This window comes from Triturus cristatus, chromosome 3_1, assembly GCF_964204655.1.
Source record: "Triturus cristatus chromosome 3_1, aTriCri1.1, whole genome shotgun sequence".
Classification (NCBI taxonomy): domain Eukaryota; kingdom Metazoa; phylum Chordata; class Amphibia; order Caudata; family Salamandridae; genus Triturus; species Triturus cristatus.
In genome coordinates this window covers 869,299,182-869,317,909 of record NC_140583.1, presented here as the reverse complement: position 1 = coordinate 869,317,909, position 18,728 = coordinate 869,299,182, and the positions used below count along the sequence as shown (strand labels likewise).

At 44.7% G+C, this 18,728-nt stretch overlaps 1 protein-coding gene across 4 annotated transcripts in view; it reads left to right on the top strand.

Moving 5' to 3' along the window:
• MYO3B (myosin IIIB) overlaps positions 1–18,728 on the top strand; it is a 2,253,613-nt gene that overhangs the window by 684,090 nt on the left and 1,550,795 nt on the right. For all 4 annotated transcript variants that reach the window (XM_085645333.1, XM_085645331.1, XM_085645332.1 and 1 more), the window contains one exon: positions 17,911–17,976. In XM_085645333.1, the coding sequence (XP_085501459.1) occupies positions 17,911–17,976 (66 nt within the window). The remainder of the gene's footprint in view (positions 1–17,910; positions 17,977–18,728) is intronic.

Below are 18,728 nucleotides of genomic sequence, written 5' to 3'. Positions count from 1 at the left end.
AAGCAGGCAGGCCTTGTGTTGCTTTTATGTAGAATGCCTAGTGCAAGAGTGGTCTTGACATTGCAGGAAAATAAATTGGCGGGGAAACCTGTTTCTGTTTCAGTCCAGTAGCCGAGGTATGAAATCCAGTCTTGGTGCCAGCTAAACTGTAACGTAGAAGCCCTACAAAAGGATTATCAAAGTCAGGGCTGTGTCATCGCCTCAATCAGTTGTAATCCAAGTGATTGCAGAATCATGGTCGCTACATACTCACTGCAGCCCATGGGGCTGTATCTTGTCCGAAATGGGTTAAATAGATTGTAATTCATTTTGTAACTTTGGAGTTGGTGCATCATTCCTGCTTCCTTGGGCTTCGAAAAATTTTAGAAGTTTGATATAGAACAGCAGTTAAAGAGATGCATGTGGGGCTTCTCTACAAACACTATATGAAAGCCTGTCTTCGCTCTCTTGAAACATTTCCTTGCTGGAGAACTTTAAAGGGCGTTTCAACTCCTGGGAAGTTTACGGAAAAAGTGAAAAAAGGATTAATAACAGATGCACATCAGAGAAAAAAATTATCAGCATCAAGTCCTGATCCACAGTCATTTCCAGCCGAGGAGATTCTGTCTTTGCCAAAAGCTCTTAAGTTAGAGCCAGGGCGATGAAAGCCTTAACTCTTGAAGTACCAAGTTCAATGATATATAAGAATATGACTCCTGTAAACCGCTCATGTTTTATGGGACTTAAATGGAATTTTCCACATTCTGGGTGGAACACAAATATCTTTAGTATCTCATAAATGTGTCTGGTATCTTGTGTCTCATTATACCCACCTTTCTCCCCTCTTGGTGCTCTAAGGACATGATTTCTGCAAGTACCTTGGTGTATCTTCACAGTGATAAAGACAGAATGAATGTGGGAATGTGCTTTAAAATGAGTTTGATTACAACAAAGGTTAGGAACCGATGAGATATCCTGATGCGTTAGCATATGGAAGTAGGTGTCCTGTAAATGCACTGCCACTAAAACATCTCCTGGAGACCCCATTGGTATAATTGACTGAAGTGTCACCGTCTTGAAAGGTACCTGCTGAATGAAGTTCTTATAGCAGTTCTAATGTAACACAGGTCTGACTGCTCCTGAAAACTTCCTAAACAAGAAGAGGATTGCGTAAACATTGTTTCACCATTGCCACTTGGCACCAGAGTAATTGCAATCTTCCGATGGAGACGGAGAATGCCTTCTTCATGTGCGTGACATCTCAAAGCCATGGAGCAAATGGCTGAACAAATGGAACTCTGATCGCTTGTGAGATGTATGTATTAGCACTTACTTGCCACCTGTTCAACCCACAGGTCCTGAAGGCTGTGTACACACATGTGGTGAGCAAGATGCCTACTACTCTCTACAGGGTGTTGCGGGAGATGCTGGTGGCAGTTGGCTGTGGTTGAGATTTTTGTGTCATGACAGCGCTTGCCCAAGTCAATTAGTGAAAGAGATGGAGGGTGCAGCAACCAGTGACCTTGCTCACCCTGTGCCAGGTATCTTCCCTTCTACTCTTACTCATTTGGAGGAACTTTGAATTGTTTTGCTTGAGGGCCATCAACCACGAGGGCTGCTGCAACTGTCATGTCAGCTGACTGACTGACATTTTAGCACCAGGATACCCACCCGGGTGATAGTGTGCTCTAGACGTCTGTATAACATAACATAGCATATTAATAACTGCATACAGCTCTGATTTCGAGCTGGTAAACAGGTGCTTATTCTCCTCAACGTTCTGCTCCATGAGTTCCAAATGGTGCCACTTGGCCATAGAGTTCCTAATCTGCTATCCCATGCTTCCTCTGTACACATTTCAAATTTTGTCATCTTCGATCAATCGGAATGCTATTTTGCCACAATGCCCTGAGCGGAGAACTCCACTCAGTTTATCTTTTTGGTCACCTTTATGAGTTGTTGTAGCGTGATTTCCAACTTCACTCTTGAAGACTAAGCTTCAGCTGCAGAAGTCTTCTAGGGTTAATTATATGTTACAGTCACATTATCATACAGCTTGCCCAGTAAATATCTTTACATTGGGTTCTTATCCAGACTATAGGCTGCTTGGGCTCAAGCATCTAAGAGAGAGAAAATAAATTTACGAGAGTCTCTGCATCTTCCATACTTCTTTTTTTTAACCCTTCAGTTCTCTTGCGGTTGGTCCATTTGAACATTAATTTGTGGTTTAGGAATTACTGTGGCTTCCCTGAAGAAGGTGTTGTCCACACCAAAACGCATGTAGGCATTGAAAAGATTCATCATTTAATGTTTAACCACTTGATTATATCTTTGTTGTCTGTTTTTTGATTTTATTGTATGTTTTTCATCATATATTAAATATATACTTTTTGTATCGCTACAAATAATCCATTTGAAGATTCATTATCATACAGATTATTCTGTATAGTAGATATGCACATGTCTGTTGATTGTATTTATTTTGTCCATTTTGGGGGTTCACTTGTGATGGTATTGTTCAGCACTTATGTTTCATAAGCTCATTGAAATATCTGCAATGATAATTTTGAAAGATTTTTGTATTAATTGATTTGGATTGTGCACTAAATCCTTAATATCATGTTTGTACTTAATTAGGTCTTGTATATTGTATAGACCACTAGTTGCCTAGGGGTACTTCAATGATCACATTTCAAATATTGACAAATGATTGAGTGCTTTGAAATGCCACTAAATGCCACCACTTTTTATAAAGTATTTATTGCATGTGTGAAATTCATGTCATTTGCTTTGGTGTAAATAAGCACAATTTTGGGAGAAGTCAGTGAAATTATGCAGCCTTATGAGATTAGCTAATCCATCATTTAGCAGTATTTTTAGCATGAAATGCGTTCATGTGTCAATTGTAACACAATATGCGTTTTGCACACAAAAAATAGCGTGAAAAATACAATTACTGCCAACCACAGCTGCTCACGTTCTGGTTATATGCGTTGTTTCCATTTTCCTGTGCTACAATTATGTCTCAAACGGTGGTGTAATGACACAACATTACTTGATGGCACACATAGTGTCTAGAGTTTTGCCTAATATGTGTAATGCAAAATTCCTGAAATTACTCAAATTACAGCAGCGTATTTTGCATTTTGTCCAGGTGTACATGAATTACTAAATAGTGCTAGTAGGTGCCATACATGTGAGAGTGCCTAATTGGCTTCTTGCAACAATATGTGTTTGTGTGCATGGTCCTACTTAACCCATGGTTGTGGTTGCCAATGCAAAGACAATTCTCCTGGAGTCCCTGGAGCTGAGCCCACATAGTTACGACAGAGATGTGATGAGTTTGCCTGCTTATGAACTGTGGCCTTCCATAGGGGTGCCAGCAATCCTCTTTACTCATGCACGGGAATGGGGCAGATCACTGACCCATGATCACATTGCTTCAATAAGCTTTAGGAGAACTTGACCTACCAAACAACATTTACAGCATCTAACCTGTCTTCTACCGGTCACGCACCTTTCTGGAATGTAAAGAAAACAAGCATTTGCACATTTTCAATGCAATCGCTCTCGCCTATGGGACCTTATATGTATTTAGCTATGCAGCACATTAGCCTGAGTGCTGAAACATCTACTGTTCTTTAACATGGAGGGACAGTAAGTACCATGCTGCGTGACACGCCAGGTATGAGGACACATGGAGAGAAATATTGCCTTTCAGCTGGAAATTGTATAGTCCAAAGCTCCGTTTTTAATATAAAAGCAGGGCCTTCGGGGGTCATATCACTGAAAATACAAAATCTGAAAAAAATATTATTATCTATGGGTGCTCGTGGAAGACAATTTCTATGGACTGGAATCTAGAGAATGCTAAAGTGATTCTGGTATTTTACTGATCTCTGCTGATCGTTTTCTATCAAGAAAGTTAAATAGAGGCAGTTGCCAGAAAAATACAAAAAAGAAAGTCCCTCAGCAGAAAGCAATTCTGGAATTTTACTGACCTCTGCTGGTCGTTTTCTATAAGGACAGTTAAACAGAGGCAGTTGAATAGAAAAAAAGTCCCTATGCGGAAGCAGACAAGTCCTAGGGCTGATCTCCAGAGCCCACAAAGTACATACACATATAAGTATATAACTAAAGTATATACAAGAGGTGTCGAATGCTCGACCTAAAACAGCAGTGGGGAAGGGCTGGATTTTTATAGGAGCTGTTAGCAGAGTTAAGAAGCGAGAGAATCTTACTGGCGTTAATTTCGATGGAGTAACCTCTTAGATTAAGTTGGAGAGATAGAATTGGTCCTAGTCTCTCACCTTAATGCATTTGTTCCCCTCCTATATAATATAGGGAGCATGGAAATGGAGGTGTGGGGCAGAGGCGAGAAGGGATGTACCTTTAAGATCTGTATCAGTATATTTCATTAATAGCGGAGGTGTGTCCATGTAATTTCAAATGGATTTTTTTTTTTTTAAATGGCGGCCTTTGCTGTCTCGGTGTGTGGTTCCATGTTGTTTTAAAATTTGATGCGCGATATCTGACTCTACTGTGGTGACCTAGTTTTAAATCTGCGATGAATTAGGGATGTGCATTGCACACCTGCTGCAGGTTTTCAGGCTTCACTGGCGGCGGCAGGTGCTGGCGTGCCGCCGATAATTCCTCCTTCAGAAGTGACGTGGCGAGCACAGAGGACACAGAAGACCCCCCTTCCCAAAGCCAGCTCTATTCCCGATATAATTAAAAATATAGAAATAATAGAGCGTTGATAGTCTTTCTTCACTGCGACACGAGCAGGGCTCAAAAAAGAAACGGTTCTTTTTCGTTGTCTTTTGTAAACCCATTAACTCTGTCCTGTAATTAAATGCAGACGGCGATGCTCAGAAACAAATGGCGCGCGCTGGAGCGTGGCACCGGGCTTATTGTAGCAAAACGGCCCATTTCGTTTCACCAGCTGTGACTTTGGAGCCAACCTGAATGACATCGAGAGTTTCAGACAGAATCGATATTTTGTTCACGTTTTACACCAAGAGCGATTGTTCAGCCGTTGCAAGTTATTTTGGTGTGACAAAAATAGCATAAAAGGCGACTAGCGCTTTACATTGGCAACTATTTCCGACATTACAATAATTTCGATGGATTTGATTAGCTGGAATAACTCGGATTTATTTCCTTACATTATTTGCCTCGGGGGCTGGGGTTGAAAGATCACATCCCTGTTAAGGACATCATTGTGGAATTTATCCCCAGAGGCCCAGGAGCACCATGGGCAGGGAGGTGCTTCTGACGATAGATACTCATTTTCAGTGGGTATTGTGCGGAGGTCAGCACTTGATTGGCATTGGGGTTAAATTACTTTATTTTTGTCAGTGCACACACTTGCATTTCCCCAAGGAATGCTTGTGTGGCCGTATGCACCTTCTTGTGTGAAACCACACAAAAAAGTGTGTCTCATCTCTATGAGTTTTTATTATTATTAATATCACTAGCTTATTGTTGGTCCCCATGTTGTTTGCCCTTTGTTTTTTGTAAACGCCACAGCATTTCCAACATCACCATTGTGACTCTGCATTACTGCTACCTAAATAGCACACTCAGATATTTGTGTGCCTTGTTATAAGAAAGCTCACTAATGCAAAGTGTGGTGAATCTGCAGTAAAGAAAACCAATAAGTCAATAAAATAAGCCTTACATCACATCTATGTTTCAAAAACGGTGTTCAGTCCCAAAAAAACAGAGCAACAGTTCATCCATCTATGGTATGGATCCTTCGAGTGTCTGGAAGTCTTTATGCCCTTAACAACTTTTAACATCAACTAAACCGAGAAACCACAATGGAAGTCGGAACATCAAAGTTAGGTTTTTGTCACTAGATTGATGTTTAGAGGTGTGAGGAGAACTATAATAATAATGATTTAATGATGAATAAAGTGATGCTTTTGGCTTCTGTGAGGAAGAACTGCAGTGGAATGTCTAAATAGGATCTGTGTAATGAAATGGGTTCTTCCCATGTAAACTGCTCGGATATTTTGCTTTTTGATCACCTGGTTTTTAGCCTTTTTATTGTGGGCGAGCCCCACAGCTGGTGACTTGCCCACGGTAAACACATGCTAAATGGACTGCGCATGGTTACGGCCAGTGTACGCCATTTATGCTTAGGTTGCTGCAACGCAGCATGGGTACGGGGCACTTTGCTAGTTACCCGTGTACACGCGTGTGCACACATGTGAGGGCTGCGCAAGTGAGACTACTGTTGCTCACAGTCCGATAACTGTGCAAAGGTAGCCTGGCACAGCGGGGACTCTCAGGGTTACATATTGAGCTGAGGTAGGCCTTATAATATTAGTGGACACTCGTATGGAAAGTCAGTTTAGTTTACTGTCTTGTCTGCTGTGACCCTTTATTATAGACATAGGGAAAACTCTGCCTTAGAGAGCAGTTTCCCTTCCCTTTGGCCTACAAAGTCCTGTGAAATATCAAAATGGGGTGAAACGTGCACCAAGATCAGATCAGCAAGTTCTAGGCAGGGCCGGACTGCGAACCAAAACTGACTCTGGCAAACTGCTTGGCATGCCCCCCTGTGGGGCGGGGGGAAGGAGCCGAGCTGTTTGATAGAGCCGGTTTCGGTCGATTTTGTTACAAGAAAAACAGCCCCCCTAGGGGCCCAAACATGACCCCCACCCTGGTGGCCCACTGGGGAAATGCCCGGTGCCCGCTACAGCCAGTCCGGCCCTGGTTCTAGGAAGGTATCTTATGGATCGTTCAGCAGCGACTGCTGCAAATCAGACCTGCGGGTCAGTGCCTGGAAAAAAAACTCACTTACCTTTCGCTGCTGGCCGCCACGATCTTCTGCTCCCGCACCACCTCGCTGCTCCTCTGCTCCCGGCACTCCAATCCCTAGGAGCACAGGCTCCCAGACTCCCCGCACAATCCCAACGCTCCTCTCATGCTATTACTCCCAGCAGTTGAGCAGCACTGGGATGGGGCAGATCGGGCCAGTCTCACCCTCCAACCGGGAGTGGGAGCCTGTGCTCTGAGCACTGTGCATATCTCCAAGGAACAGCCTAGAGATATCCAAGTGCGCATGTTGGTTTGGCAAACCGTGGAAGGCTGGCCAAACCAACAAGCGCACTTTCAGTGCCAACCACCACTCCCTCCTCCTGCTGATGCAACGTGCCCCTGCCCCGCCCTAGACTCGCGTAATGGCAGTCAAAAATAAAATGACAATAAAATAGTTTTATTGTCATTTTATTTTCTTTCTGCCTGCTGTGTTTCAGCAGTGGGGCGATGCTCCTCCGCCATAGTGGAGGATCCGCCCCTGGGATCATCCAGAATTGTCGTTTTTATCTGGCTCAGGTCTGGATCAGAGCCCAAACCTTTTGTCACCCTGCTGGGCCAAGGTAATTACATTGCTCTCCAGTAGCTGGAACAAAGGGAGCAATTAACTAAGCTACACTCAGCTCCTGAAGAGGAAGGGGTGGGGAGAAAAATCTGTATCCATCAATTAGGTGTCACACCGTACCAGGGCCCAACGGGGCCTGAGATATTGAAGGGAGAAGGATTTGATCATTGACGCCCACCAATGAGGACACAGAGGGCATGGAGCTTAAGGAGGGGATATGCAAGGAGCCTTTCTAATTATTAAACCTGGGGAGAGGCATGCGTGGGGCCCCTTCCCCAGAGCTACAAAGACCCAGGGATGTTATGTTATGGTAAACGGTCTTTTAGAGCACACAGACACCCAACAATGGGCTTCGCGGCACTGACAGAAGGAGTTAAACTAAAACACAGTATTATCTAAAAGAATATAACCTGAAAATTATCAGAAGAGGTGGGTTTTTAGTTGCTTCCTAAAACTTGACAAATTATTGTTTGACCTGAGCTGAACAGGAAGAATGTTCCATAATTTGGTGGTGAGGTAGGCAAGTGAGCGACGTCCTCCTCTTGCTGTCTTAATTCTGGGGTTGTCAAGAAGGGAGAGGTTGTTTAATCTCAGTGCTCTGGGGTCTGTGTGTGGGGTAATGAGTCGCTGAAGGATATGTGTGCCTGTTGAGTATTTTAACCTATGAGCAATGCATGGGGACTTGAATTCTGTTCTGTTTTTGATCAGCAGCCAGTGAAGTTGCGCAAGTGCCGGATTGTGCAGAGTTCATTTTTGGCACACCCAGTAAGGCTCATGTTGCTGCGTTTTGAGTTACCTGCAACTTTTTTATGCCATAAGCTGGGCTACACAGATACAAGGAGTTGCCATAGTCCAGGCATGAATGAATTAGGCCTTGGACCACCAACACTCCAGAGGAAGGCAATTAAGCGTTTCTTAGCTGCCCGAAGCACGTGCCTGCCACCTTCTTTGCTGGGAAACCATGGTCCGATCTTTGTCCAAGGTGATGCTAAGGCTCTTAACTTCAAGTTTAGGAATAGGTGGCTGTTCCAAACAAGGAGGCCATGGGAGTTGGTCGCAGAGCGAAGGGTTGTTTCCAACCACCAACACCTCTGTTTTGTCCCCATTCAACTTTAGACGGCTTACCGCCATCCAGCTAGTCACCTCTTCCATGCATATAGTAAGCTTCTTAGAGGTGGAATTGGTGTCAGGTAATAAAGAGATGACAATCTGCATGTCGTTTGTGTAGGATACCATTGTGAAGCCATAAGAGCAGATGATGTCATAGAGAGGACGAATATATATGTTGAAGAGCGTAGGGCTCAAAGAAGAGCCATGCGGTACTCCACATTCCAGCTTATGCGTGTCTGACAAGAAAGGCTCTTCGCTCACTTAAAAACCTCTGTTGGCTAGAAATTGTTTAGGCATTTTAGTGCTGTCCCTGAGATCCCTATTGCTTCCAACCTGTCACTCAGGACTGAGTCTGAGATGGTATCGATAGCTGCGCTCAAATCTTGAAGAATGAGCACAAGGGACCCTCCATGATCTAGAGTAATTTTCCGGTCTTTAGTGGCCACCAGAAGAGCTGTCTCCATCCTGCAGCCTTGGGAAAAGCCCGTTTGTGTATGATGCAAGATATTATTGGTTTCCAGAAAGTTTGAGAAAGCTATTTAAAAGTTTCTCTAAGATTTTGCTTATTCCCAGAAGCATTGAAATAGGCCAAGCCAAGGAGGTTTTCCTTAACAAAAGCCATATAATTGCATACCTCCATGCATCAGGAACACAGACCGCCTCCTGCGAGGTGTTGTATAAGGCCATTAGAGCAGAAGGTGTGGCCTCTCCTCCTTTCAGCAGAATGTTCATTGGAGCTGGATCAAGGGGTGATCCTGATTTTACTATGCTTGCTGCCCCTAGAATATCGGAATCACTCAATCTCGGGAATGATGAGTTCTACTGCGGGCTTCCTGGCTGTGGCGATAACATTCGATGTGGTCGGAGAGTTTGGTATCACTGCTAGGGATTCATAAATCTGTCTGACTTTACCCAGGAAGTAATTTGCCAGCTGCTCAAATCATTCCTTGGAAGGAGGACGCTTCCCTGCAACAGGAATGAGTTTTAGGAATGACTTAACAATCGCATATATTTCTGTGGAAGAATGCGTCGCCTGGTTGATGTTGTCAGCAAAATCACTCAATCTGGCCCCTCGAAATGCATGGTGATACTTTTTTAATGTTATCTTGTAAACGTTTTTTATTTTCCTCATCATATTGGCGTCTGCATTTTCTCTTCGGTTTTTAACATTTCTTCTTCAGTTCTCTTAGTTCAGGCAAAAACCAACTGATACTTAGGCAAAAACCAACTGACGCTTATTCTAGTACGGGGAGTCTTCCAACACTTGTGGGGACCAAACTCCCTACTATATAGTCTATGCAGTCCCCAAATGAAAGATAGGATGCGCAAACCTCACCATCTAATCTCGGGAAGGACTTTTGACCACTGCCTTAAGGGTTTCGCGAGGACTCTGTCGGCCGTTTTAGGAATATAGAACTGTATTAACGGGTGATCAGACCATAAAATTGGCAAGGGGATAGATGTTCTCTGTGGATGTGATCCTAACCCCTGTGCCAGTTTTTATAAGAAGGGGGCCTATGACCCCATTTTAGGGACCCCGCTAGCAAAGAGAGACTGGGGGAGCACCGTTTTTGCCTCGAGAAGCCAGAAAGGGGCCCGGGATCCTAACTCTTGGCCTCTGACATCACTGAAGGTTGTTGAGCTCTGTTGCAGTCCCCTGAGAAGAGGAGGAGTGCCTGTCCCCCGCTCCCCTACCTGTGTCTGGGGGGAGTGGGCGGCCACCACAGAAGCAAACTCTCTACCTGCATGAGAGGGCAGGGGAGAAGAGCTGCCAGCTCCTGCTGCAGCTAGGGAAGATACTGCTCAAGCTGGGAGTGGGCCGGGGCAACCGGGGGTGGGCTCCTCGAGCTGCCCCTGACGGAAAAGGCATCTGGGTTGCCCGAGTGGGACCGGGCATCTCCAAGAATATAAAAAAAAGAAAGCAAACAAAAAGAAAGTCGTATGGCGCAAGGCTGTGCGGCAGCTTAAAAAGAATATATCTGGAGCCGTTAATTAAATATGCATGCTTCCCGGGAGGGAGCTCCCCATAATGTCTTGTGGGGCTCTGCAGAAGCCCAACGTTTTTAATAATGTGGTGGCCCCAGGATGGCAGCAGCACCGCCAAAGGCAACAGAGGAGTGTGTGGGGGGCTGCAGGAGTGCAGCCGCCCCCATCCTCAGAAAGCTTTCATTAAAGCACAGACCCTATGTATGAAGGGTCAGAGAAACTAGGACTATTCTGGGCTTTCCATTTATTTTCAAGCACTCTCCAGGCTATAACTTTATCTCTGCCACTGAGAGTGCCACACCCTCTAGGCGCTGTTCCTATGGCGACAGTTTATGTGGCCTAAAGGTGTTTAAAAAAGATACACACACATGGTTTATGTCCAAACAATGCTTTATTTAAATGTGTTATTTTGGTGAGAGTTATAATAATGCTTTACTTAAAAGGGTTATTTACAAGGCTTTATTTAAAGGCGTTGTTATTTCTGACATTCATACATAATGTTTGCACATGGTGGCAATGATTTATTACTCATAATATGTGTATATGGATTATGGTTACTGAAGTCAGTGATGGAATGAGGTGTTTGACATGTGATTCTGGCCTTAAAGGGTGGTAACACTGACCTGATGTAAAGTGACCCTCTATATGGTTCTGTGCTAGATTGTGGGGGTGATGGCCCCTTACGGGTCAAATATAATGGTGCCTAAGGTATTTCCACCAGCCTCATGTATATTTGTAAATTACTGCATAGTATTAAGTATTGTATGTGTAATAAATGTACATTTCCTTTTCTAAAGAAAAAGTGCAGAGTGTTTTTATTGAGTGTTATTATTGCGTGGAAGCGAATGGTGATTACTAGCCCACACCAATTCCTCATGAGTAGGCCTTGTACTGCTCTGTTTCGCTACTTTGAGAGTTACGCGCTAAAATGGGGTATTTGGTTCCAAGTGAAGGGGTGAATGTGGGCTCATTACTTCTGCAAGACACACAACTAATGGCCCGCTTCCTTACAATCTAATTGCAATAAAATTGGATTTGATTTGGTGTCACATGCAGTAAATCTGAACCAGTACCATCGAATGGGGAATTACCATATGGGAACAATTTTTGCGTTCATAAAACCACAAATAATTCCCATTTCTATGCAGTTTTAATACATACATTTACCACCTGCATTGAGATGGTGGTAAATGTTATGGGGGACCTGCAGTTGACGACGTAGCGGCAAGCAAGGAGGTTGGGGTAAGTAGGGAAGGAAGGGGAGGGTTTTTTTCCGTTCAGGGGAGATCATTGTTGGTGATTTTTCCAGCTGGAATTAATGGCCAGAAAAATCGGTAATGGTTCTCTGCACCCAGCAAAAATGGTGTGGAAAAACTGACCCAATGTGAATCAGGGGCCGCGAAATTCTGTGCAGTAACTTCATTCAGCCAGACTCAGAATCAGGGCCTAAACTGAGCAAGGTTGTCTTTACAAGTGCAGAATGGGCTTCAAAAACAGTAGGTGTTCTGCCTGCTCAGAATCACTGCTAAGAAACCTGTGATAATCTTTGGGAGCAGTTGGCAATCACTTTTATGGTGTTCTAAACTAGACTACCTCCATCTGTGCCCAAGATTCCTTCTATTCTTTCTTTATTCCAGTAGCTGTGTAGAATACTCTATTTTAAAGGGTCTGATTTTGTTCATTTTTATTGTATCAGTTAAAGCATGACTATTAATTCTAGCACTGGAAAGAATTCAATCCTGAAACATGGAAAATGCATTTAGTCAATGATTTGGAAAGGGCATGAAGTATTTCCAAGTAATCTGACCATGTGAAAAGTGTGACCATTCTCAGATCCACTTAACTATGAAAACACACTATTAGGTTCGATCATTGCAATCAGGCGTTAGTTTGTGCTTTTATTGAAGTGGCTACCACAGTGAAGCAAAATCAAACAATGAAATGTTACTGGTGGCGCACAGCATAACATACACTTTAGGGGGATATTCACAAGGATCTGTCTCTGATTTAACGGCACTTTAGCGCAGCCAAAGTTGTGATACATTTACCTCCCCATTCACAAGCCGGTGCAAACAGCCCATATCAGCAGTTTAGCCGCGATAGCAGCCACAAAAACCATCGCCACCGATGACCACCGCAACTATCGCTAATGTGATGCAGAGTAGGCGTTGCCGTGCCAAAAGCCGCGACAACACCACCACTCCACAACATTCACAACAACCAGACAGAACTGTGATAAGAACACAAAACAGGCGATAAGGCGCGTTAGCAGCAGGAAAATAACACCTGCTCTGACCTGGTGCAAAGTCGGACCACAGCCTGCACCACAAAAGGGAGCACAGCTCACAGCCACATCGGAAGGGCAACAGATGCCATGGAGCCACCGGTCATGTGGGCCGGACACCCAAGAGGGCCACAACACCCACGCCACCACCCCAGGACCCCAACACCCACCCGGAACACTCCCCCCAGACCACCACACAGGCAGCGCAGACAAAGACAGCGGACCCCCAGGAAACGCACCAGCCACACAGACCCTACACCTGACAATGTCATTGCCCACCACAGGCTCAAAAATACAACCATCGTACGCATCCAGACCAACAACGCCCAACAGGCCGACGGCACTAAAACAGAGGACAACCAACATCCCACCCCACACAAAGCTGCTGGCTGTGCTGCATCTGTTGGCTCCTGGTACCCCCCAACCAACACCCGCCACAGTCGGAGGAGACACACAGCCAGCCACATCTAAGTCCCTCACACCTGACCTGGACATCATCATGATCCTGTTACCCCAGTCCCTAAATGTCCAACACAATGCTCAGGATCCGCTGGACACCAAGTAAGGCCCATGCGCCATAGCTGGATGCACGCACGTGTTGGGGCAATCCACAGCACACATGTCATACCTGTGCCCCCTGCCGACACAGCACACAATCACCGCAACAGAAAGCACCCGTCTCACATCAATGTGCAGGCAACAACCGAACACCATGAAACCTCAACCAAGCTCACCTCCAAATACCCAGCCACTGTGCACGATTCCTCCATCCTCCGACAGTCCATCAGCAACCAGCGTCCCCAGAATGGCACCAAGGGAAATGCACAGCCCCTTGGCAAGATCCAAATGAACACCCTACTCACCTCAACTCCACAACCATGCAACTCACAACTCTGGCAATGCACACGTCACAAAATCAAAACCAACATGCTAAACAACATGCCCACCCACCAGACACGACAGAACAACTCACAATGGTAACCTGGGCAAGCCGTGAACATGAGCCATCAACGGCATGGCACCTCAGCCACACACTAGCCCAATGTGGGGAGAGGTGGCAACCAGGCATGTGTGAAGGAGGCAGGAGAACCATGACTGGGAAAGCACACAATGCCAAGAGTGGCAGAGATGTGCTGGACAGACCGCAGTATGCAGAACACACCCATATCCATGGCGACATACACCTCTGGTGTATGGAGTGTAGTGGACAGTGGACGCAACCATGTCACCCCGGCCAGTGGGGGAGTACGCGGAAATGTTGCCTGTTACGTCCCCCGTAAGCGTAAGCGGAGTGGGATGGCCCGGCGTACGCCAGCCCAGCGTAGGGGTGTGAATAAAAAGCACGTAGCCCTTGGCGTGGTCCTCTTCCGGAAAGCCCAATGTCTCTGCCAGGGCGGCGCCTCTCACCACGCCCGAGGCCAACGCTGTCCTCATGAGCGGAGATGCCTGCGATCCTGTGTGCCTGCCGTGCCCCGGCCCGCTGGACCCCAAACCCGTCAGGCCCACCCCTGCGCAGCCAGGCCACACTGATCACCTTCTGACACCGGCATGTATCAAGGAGGGTCCACCACGTGCCAGTGCAAGCTCCAAACACCAGTTCCGTGACCTCTGCAGCCTCCGCAGACCATCGCTAGCCCCCCGACGCTGGCCCACATCACTCCTTCCTCATTCACATACTACACCGGCGTCCTCTTCGGCCCAGTAGGTCCCATATGTGAAACTGTGTCCTGAGCCCTGAATGGCAGTGACCCCAAAGCCGGGGCAGCGGCCACAGCACCAGACTCCCTTCGCTCAGTGAGGCATAGTTCCATATGGGCATCTTGCGACACGTGGTGCCACTAACCCTGTTCAACACCAGCTGGCGACACGTGGTGCCACTAACCCTGTTCAACGCCAACCAGTGACACGTGGTGCCACTAACCCTGTTCAACGCCAGTCGGCGACACGTGGTGCCACTAACCCTGTTCAACGCCAGCCGGCGACACGTGGATGAGGGACCAGGACTACCCTGCGGTATGCATTGCTGCCTTCTTGTTGTTGGCGTGTTTCTGCTTGTTTGTGCCTTTAGCATCATTGCTGGGGTTCTGGTTTTCTGCCATTGTCCTCCTCCACTCTCAAGCTGCATTCATCTTGTCCAAGTTGGCCTGCCATGTACAATGTTTTGTTGTCAATATGTTTGGTGGGGTTATCTGCTGGCTCGGGTTGCCTCCATTGTGGTTGGCTGTTGTTTTCTGTTTGGTCTGTCTTGCTTTTTCAGGCTTTTGTTGTGCTCATTCCCACCTGCCGTGTGTTTCGCGGTCCTGGCGGTGCTTATCCCTGCTTTCCTCATCGCGGATGGGCTCATCACAAGTTTTCTGGTGTTGTGTGTTTTTATCTCCGTCGGGGTGGTTGTATCGCAGACATTGGCCGCGTTTTTGGCGAACTATCGCATGCTACCGCCGTGTTGTGAATTCCACGTTAACACAGGGTTATTTTCCCGAGATGGGCTGCGATGTGTAAAGTTGCGTTTTTTGGTGATGTTTAGCACACGTTCTTGTGAATATACCCCTTAGTGTGTCGATCAAGTCATAGCTTGTTTCCGTGAGAGGTTAATCAATAACGGTTGAATCTAATGCTTTGGCAACCAATTTTTTTTCCTTATTCAGAATTGCAGACTCATTGTAATATATCAATTAAGAATTGCACCGTTACCCCAGTGCATGTTGGGGACTTTTGATGAGGGTATGTAAAGTACTTCAAACAACTGTTTTTTAGTATTTGTATTTCTATTTCTTTATGAAACCAACATCGATAATAACTTGATTGTGGGTGCTGAGGTTGTGGTTGAATGTCTCCATTCCTACTCAACCAGAGTATATGAGCAGAATATATATTTCTGGGTGGTGACTGAATCAGTGTTGAGCAAGACTATGAGAGATTGCATAATGCCATTTCCATGTACTTCATGAAGTTGTGTGAGGAACTTTACAAGCTTTCTGAATTTTTTGAGACAATTTCTAAAAAAAAATAGGGTTTGTGCGAAGAAATTACAGCAAATTTGATTTTGCTGACATATTGTTCAGTCAAATTATGGAAATACCCTTAGTAGCCTTTTCGGATTCTTTGTTCAAAACAAAGAAAATCCTATTGAAACATTCAACAGGGGCATATTTGGGAAAGAAGTAAAACATTCAATAAAATCGTGAACATGTCCATTTCTACCTTTGAAGTAAAAACTTTGCTCCTCCCCTGTTGATTTTGCACAGCCAGCTTTCGGACAGTACAGCCCTTTTTGTAGATTAACTACAAAGGCCGTCAATACGAGTCTGGCAGAGTGGAATTCCCGCATGGAATAGTGCTCTGAACAATCACGAATGGCGTTGGCCTCATATTACCACACGCAGTTTTCCCAGGTTTGGGAACACCAGGCCAAATGTTACTGTCTGGAAAAAGGGTCTTAGGGCTTCAGCTTAAATAGCAGTTAGGCCTTGTCACATGAACCAACCCAACCTCCTTTCCTGACAAGGAGGGGGGCATGCAATGCCCCCACCCCTCACCAAATCTGTGCTGGCAGATTAACATGTTAATTTTTAGGTCGAGCGTGAGTCAGCTCGCATGCACTGCTCTGCGAAACTTGTTGTAGTGGAGTATGGCAGTGAAGCCCCACCCACTCTCTGCCCATATTTTTCATTGGCTTGTGTCATTGTCCTTCGTAAATGCTGGCTTGCAAGTCGTTATTAGGGTTGTTAGTCCCACCTTAGTACCACCTTGTCTGCTTTTGTAACCTCCCATGGCGACTGGCCCATTTACTTTGGATGCGACATGGTATGTCTTATTTTAGTTTGTAAGCACTCTTTTCTTTAATGGGTTTCTCCTACTGCAGGTAGGACGTGCTTTCCTCGCCATGCCTGCTTTCACTTTCAAGCAGCCCCGGACAAAGTCGGCTGCTTCTTTGAAGTGAAATAGGTCTCGAATTTACAAGAGTTTGGGCTATTGCCATTGGAAATGACAATAGCTTAAACTCTCGTAAATAGGAGATCTATTGCATTGCAAATGTTTGTTTTAACATACTAGCTGCCTGTTGTGTTCCTTGTCTGGTGGCATGCACATACAAGGGGCCAGATATACGACCCTTTTAGCGGTCGCAAACAGGAAATCGCTCCTATTACTGACTCGCAAAATAGGGTTTGCGAGTCGGTATTAGGAAGGGGCGTGCCAAAGGCATCCCTTCCTAATAGAAAGTCGCACTGATATCTACGATTGCTTTACGACCTCAAATGCGGTCGCAAAACAATCACAGTAGCCACTCGCAAATGGTAAGGGGTCCCCTGGGGACTCCTTCTCCTTTGTGAATGTATGCAAACCTATTTTTTAAGAGCAGGCAGTGGTCCCACGGACCACTGCCTGCCCTTAAAAAATGAAAAGAAAACTTTTCATTATTTTCTTTTAAACGCATCCTGTTTTCCTTTGAGGAAAATGAGCTGCATTAAAAAAAAAAATAAGTTGCTTTATTTAAAAAGCAAACACCTCAATGGTGGTCTGCTGTCCCCAAGTGAGATTCCTAAGGGGTCGCAAATTGTGACCTACCTTATTAATAATAATGAGGTAGGTCTTTGGCGACCCCATTAGAAATCGTAAACAGTGTCTGAGACACTGTTGTACATTCCATTTTGCGAGTCGCAAAGTGTCACAATTTGCGACTCGCAAAGTGGAATGGTCGTACATCTGGCCCTTGATTCCTAGGTGAGTAGAGATTACACACTTTCTAGTCATACTACGAGTCTTCACAGCACACAGGTGAGTGCTGACATCTAAGTGACATTGTATAGACCTCAATAAATGCACTATAAAATACAAATATCACATTTTCCCTTCTTGAAAAAATCCTTGCTTTGTTTGATGGAAATTGATTTGCGTGGCCTTTGGAAGCTATCAATTGGATATCATCCATCCAAGATTGTATGTACCATTTTTGCTTCAATAAAAAGTTGTAGTCAACTTATGTGTGTGTGTATATATATATATATATATGTGTGTGTGTGTGTGTATATATATATATGTATACATTTTATATATATATATATATATATATATATATATATATAAGACCACTATCTAACTATATGTGTACATCAGGCAATTATTCACCATTTAAAATGCCTCTTTTGTTTTTTTTCAGGAACCCTTCTCCAACGTTACGCCACCCGCATCAATGGTGCAGAGGATTCAGCTACTTCATTTCTCAGTGAGATTTTCTTTCTTCAATAATGTGCTATATTCTATTTTTGCTATGATTACAATTAATTTTGAGAAAAGGCTTTAGTTGGCATTCTGGTCTAGGTGGCCAAACAGTATTTTGGAGATAGGCATACTGCTCATGGTTTAGCTTTATACTTCTCACTTTTGTGGAACTAATGGCCAATTTGGATTTGCTTGCCCCTTTCACAAGTGATTGACGCTCTGATGCAAGTCTACTGCATGTGATCAGGACCGATATGAGAACATAATGGAGAAATGGAACTTGTCAGAATGAGTCTGGCCATAAATAGTGAACAATTGCACACATAATAATAATAATTTGCTATGACAACATTAATGATGTATCTAGGTATGCTCTCTGGAGGCCTGGGTAAAATTAATGTAATTTCCTTTCACAGAAATTATGCAAAATATTCCAAAAAGTAAGTGAAATTATGCATTAGTATAATTTGCCATTTTGTACTATTTTTAACACCAAATGTGTCCTTGTGTCCATTTTGGCACAGAGACCATTTCACGCCAAAGAACCTTGAAATAATTGCATGTGAAATGAACAACAACTGCTCACTCTCAGCTCATTCGTGTTCTTCCTATGCTCCCACAATGGGATTTTTGCCTGAAGTTCTAATTAGGTGACGTAGCATAATGGTATAAACTCAGGCTTTTAGCATAGCAATCATACCACGAAATGGTCGCAAATGTTGGGCATGGTCAACCTGAATCAGATTTTAGATGACC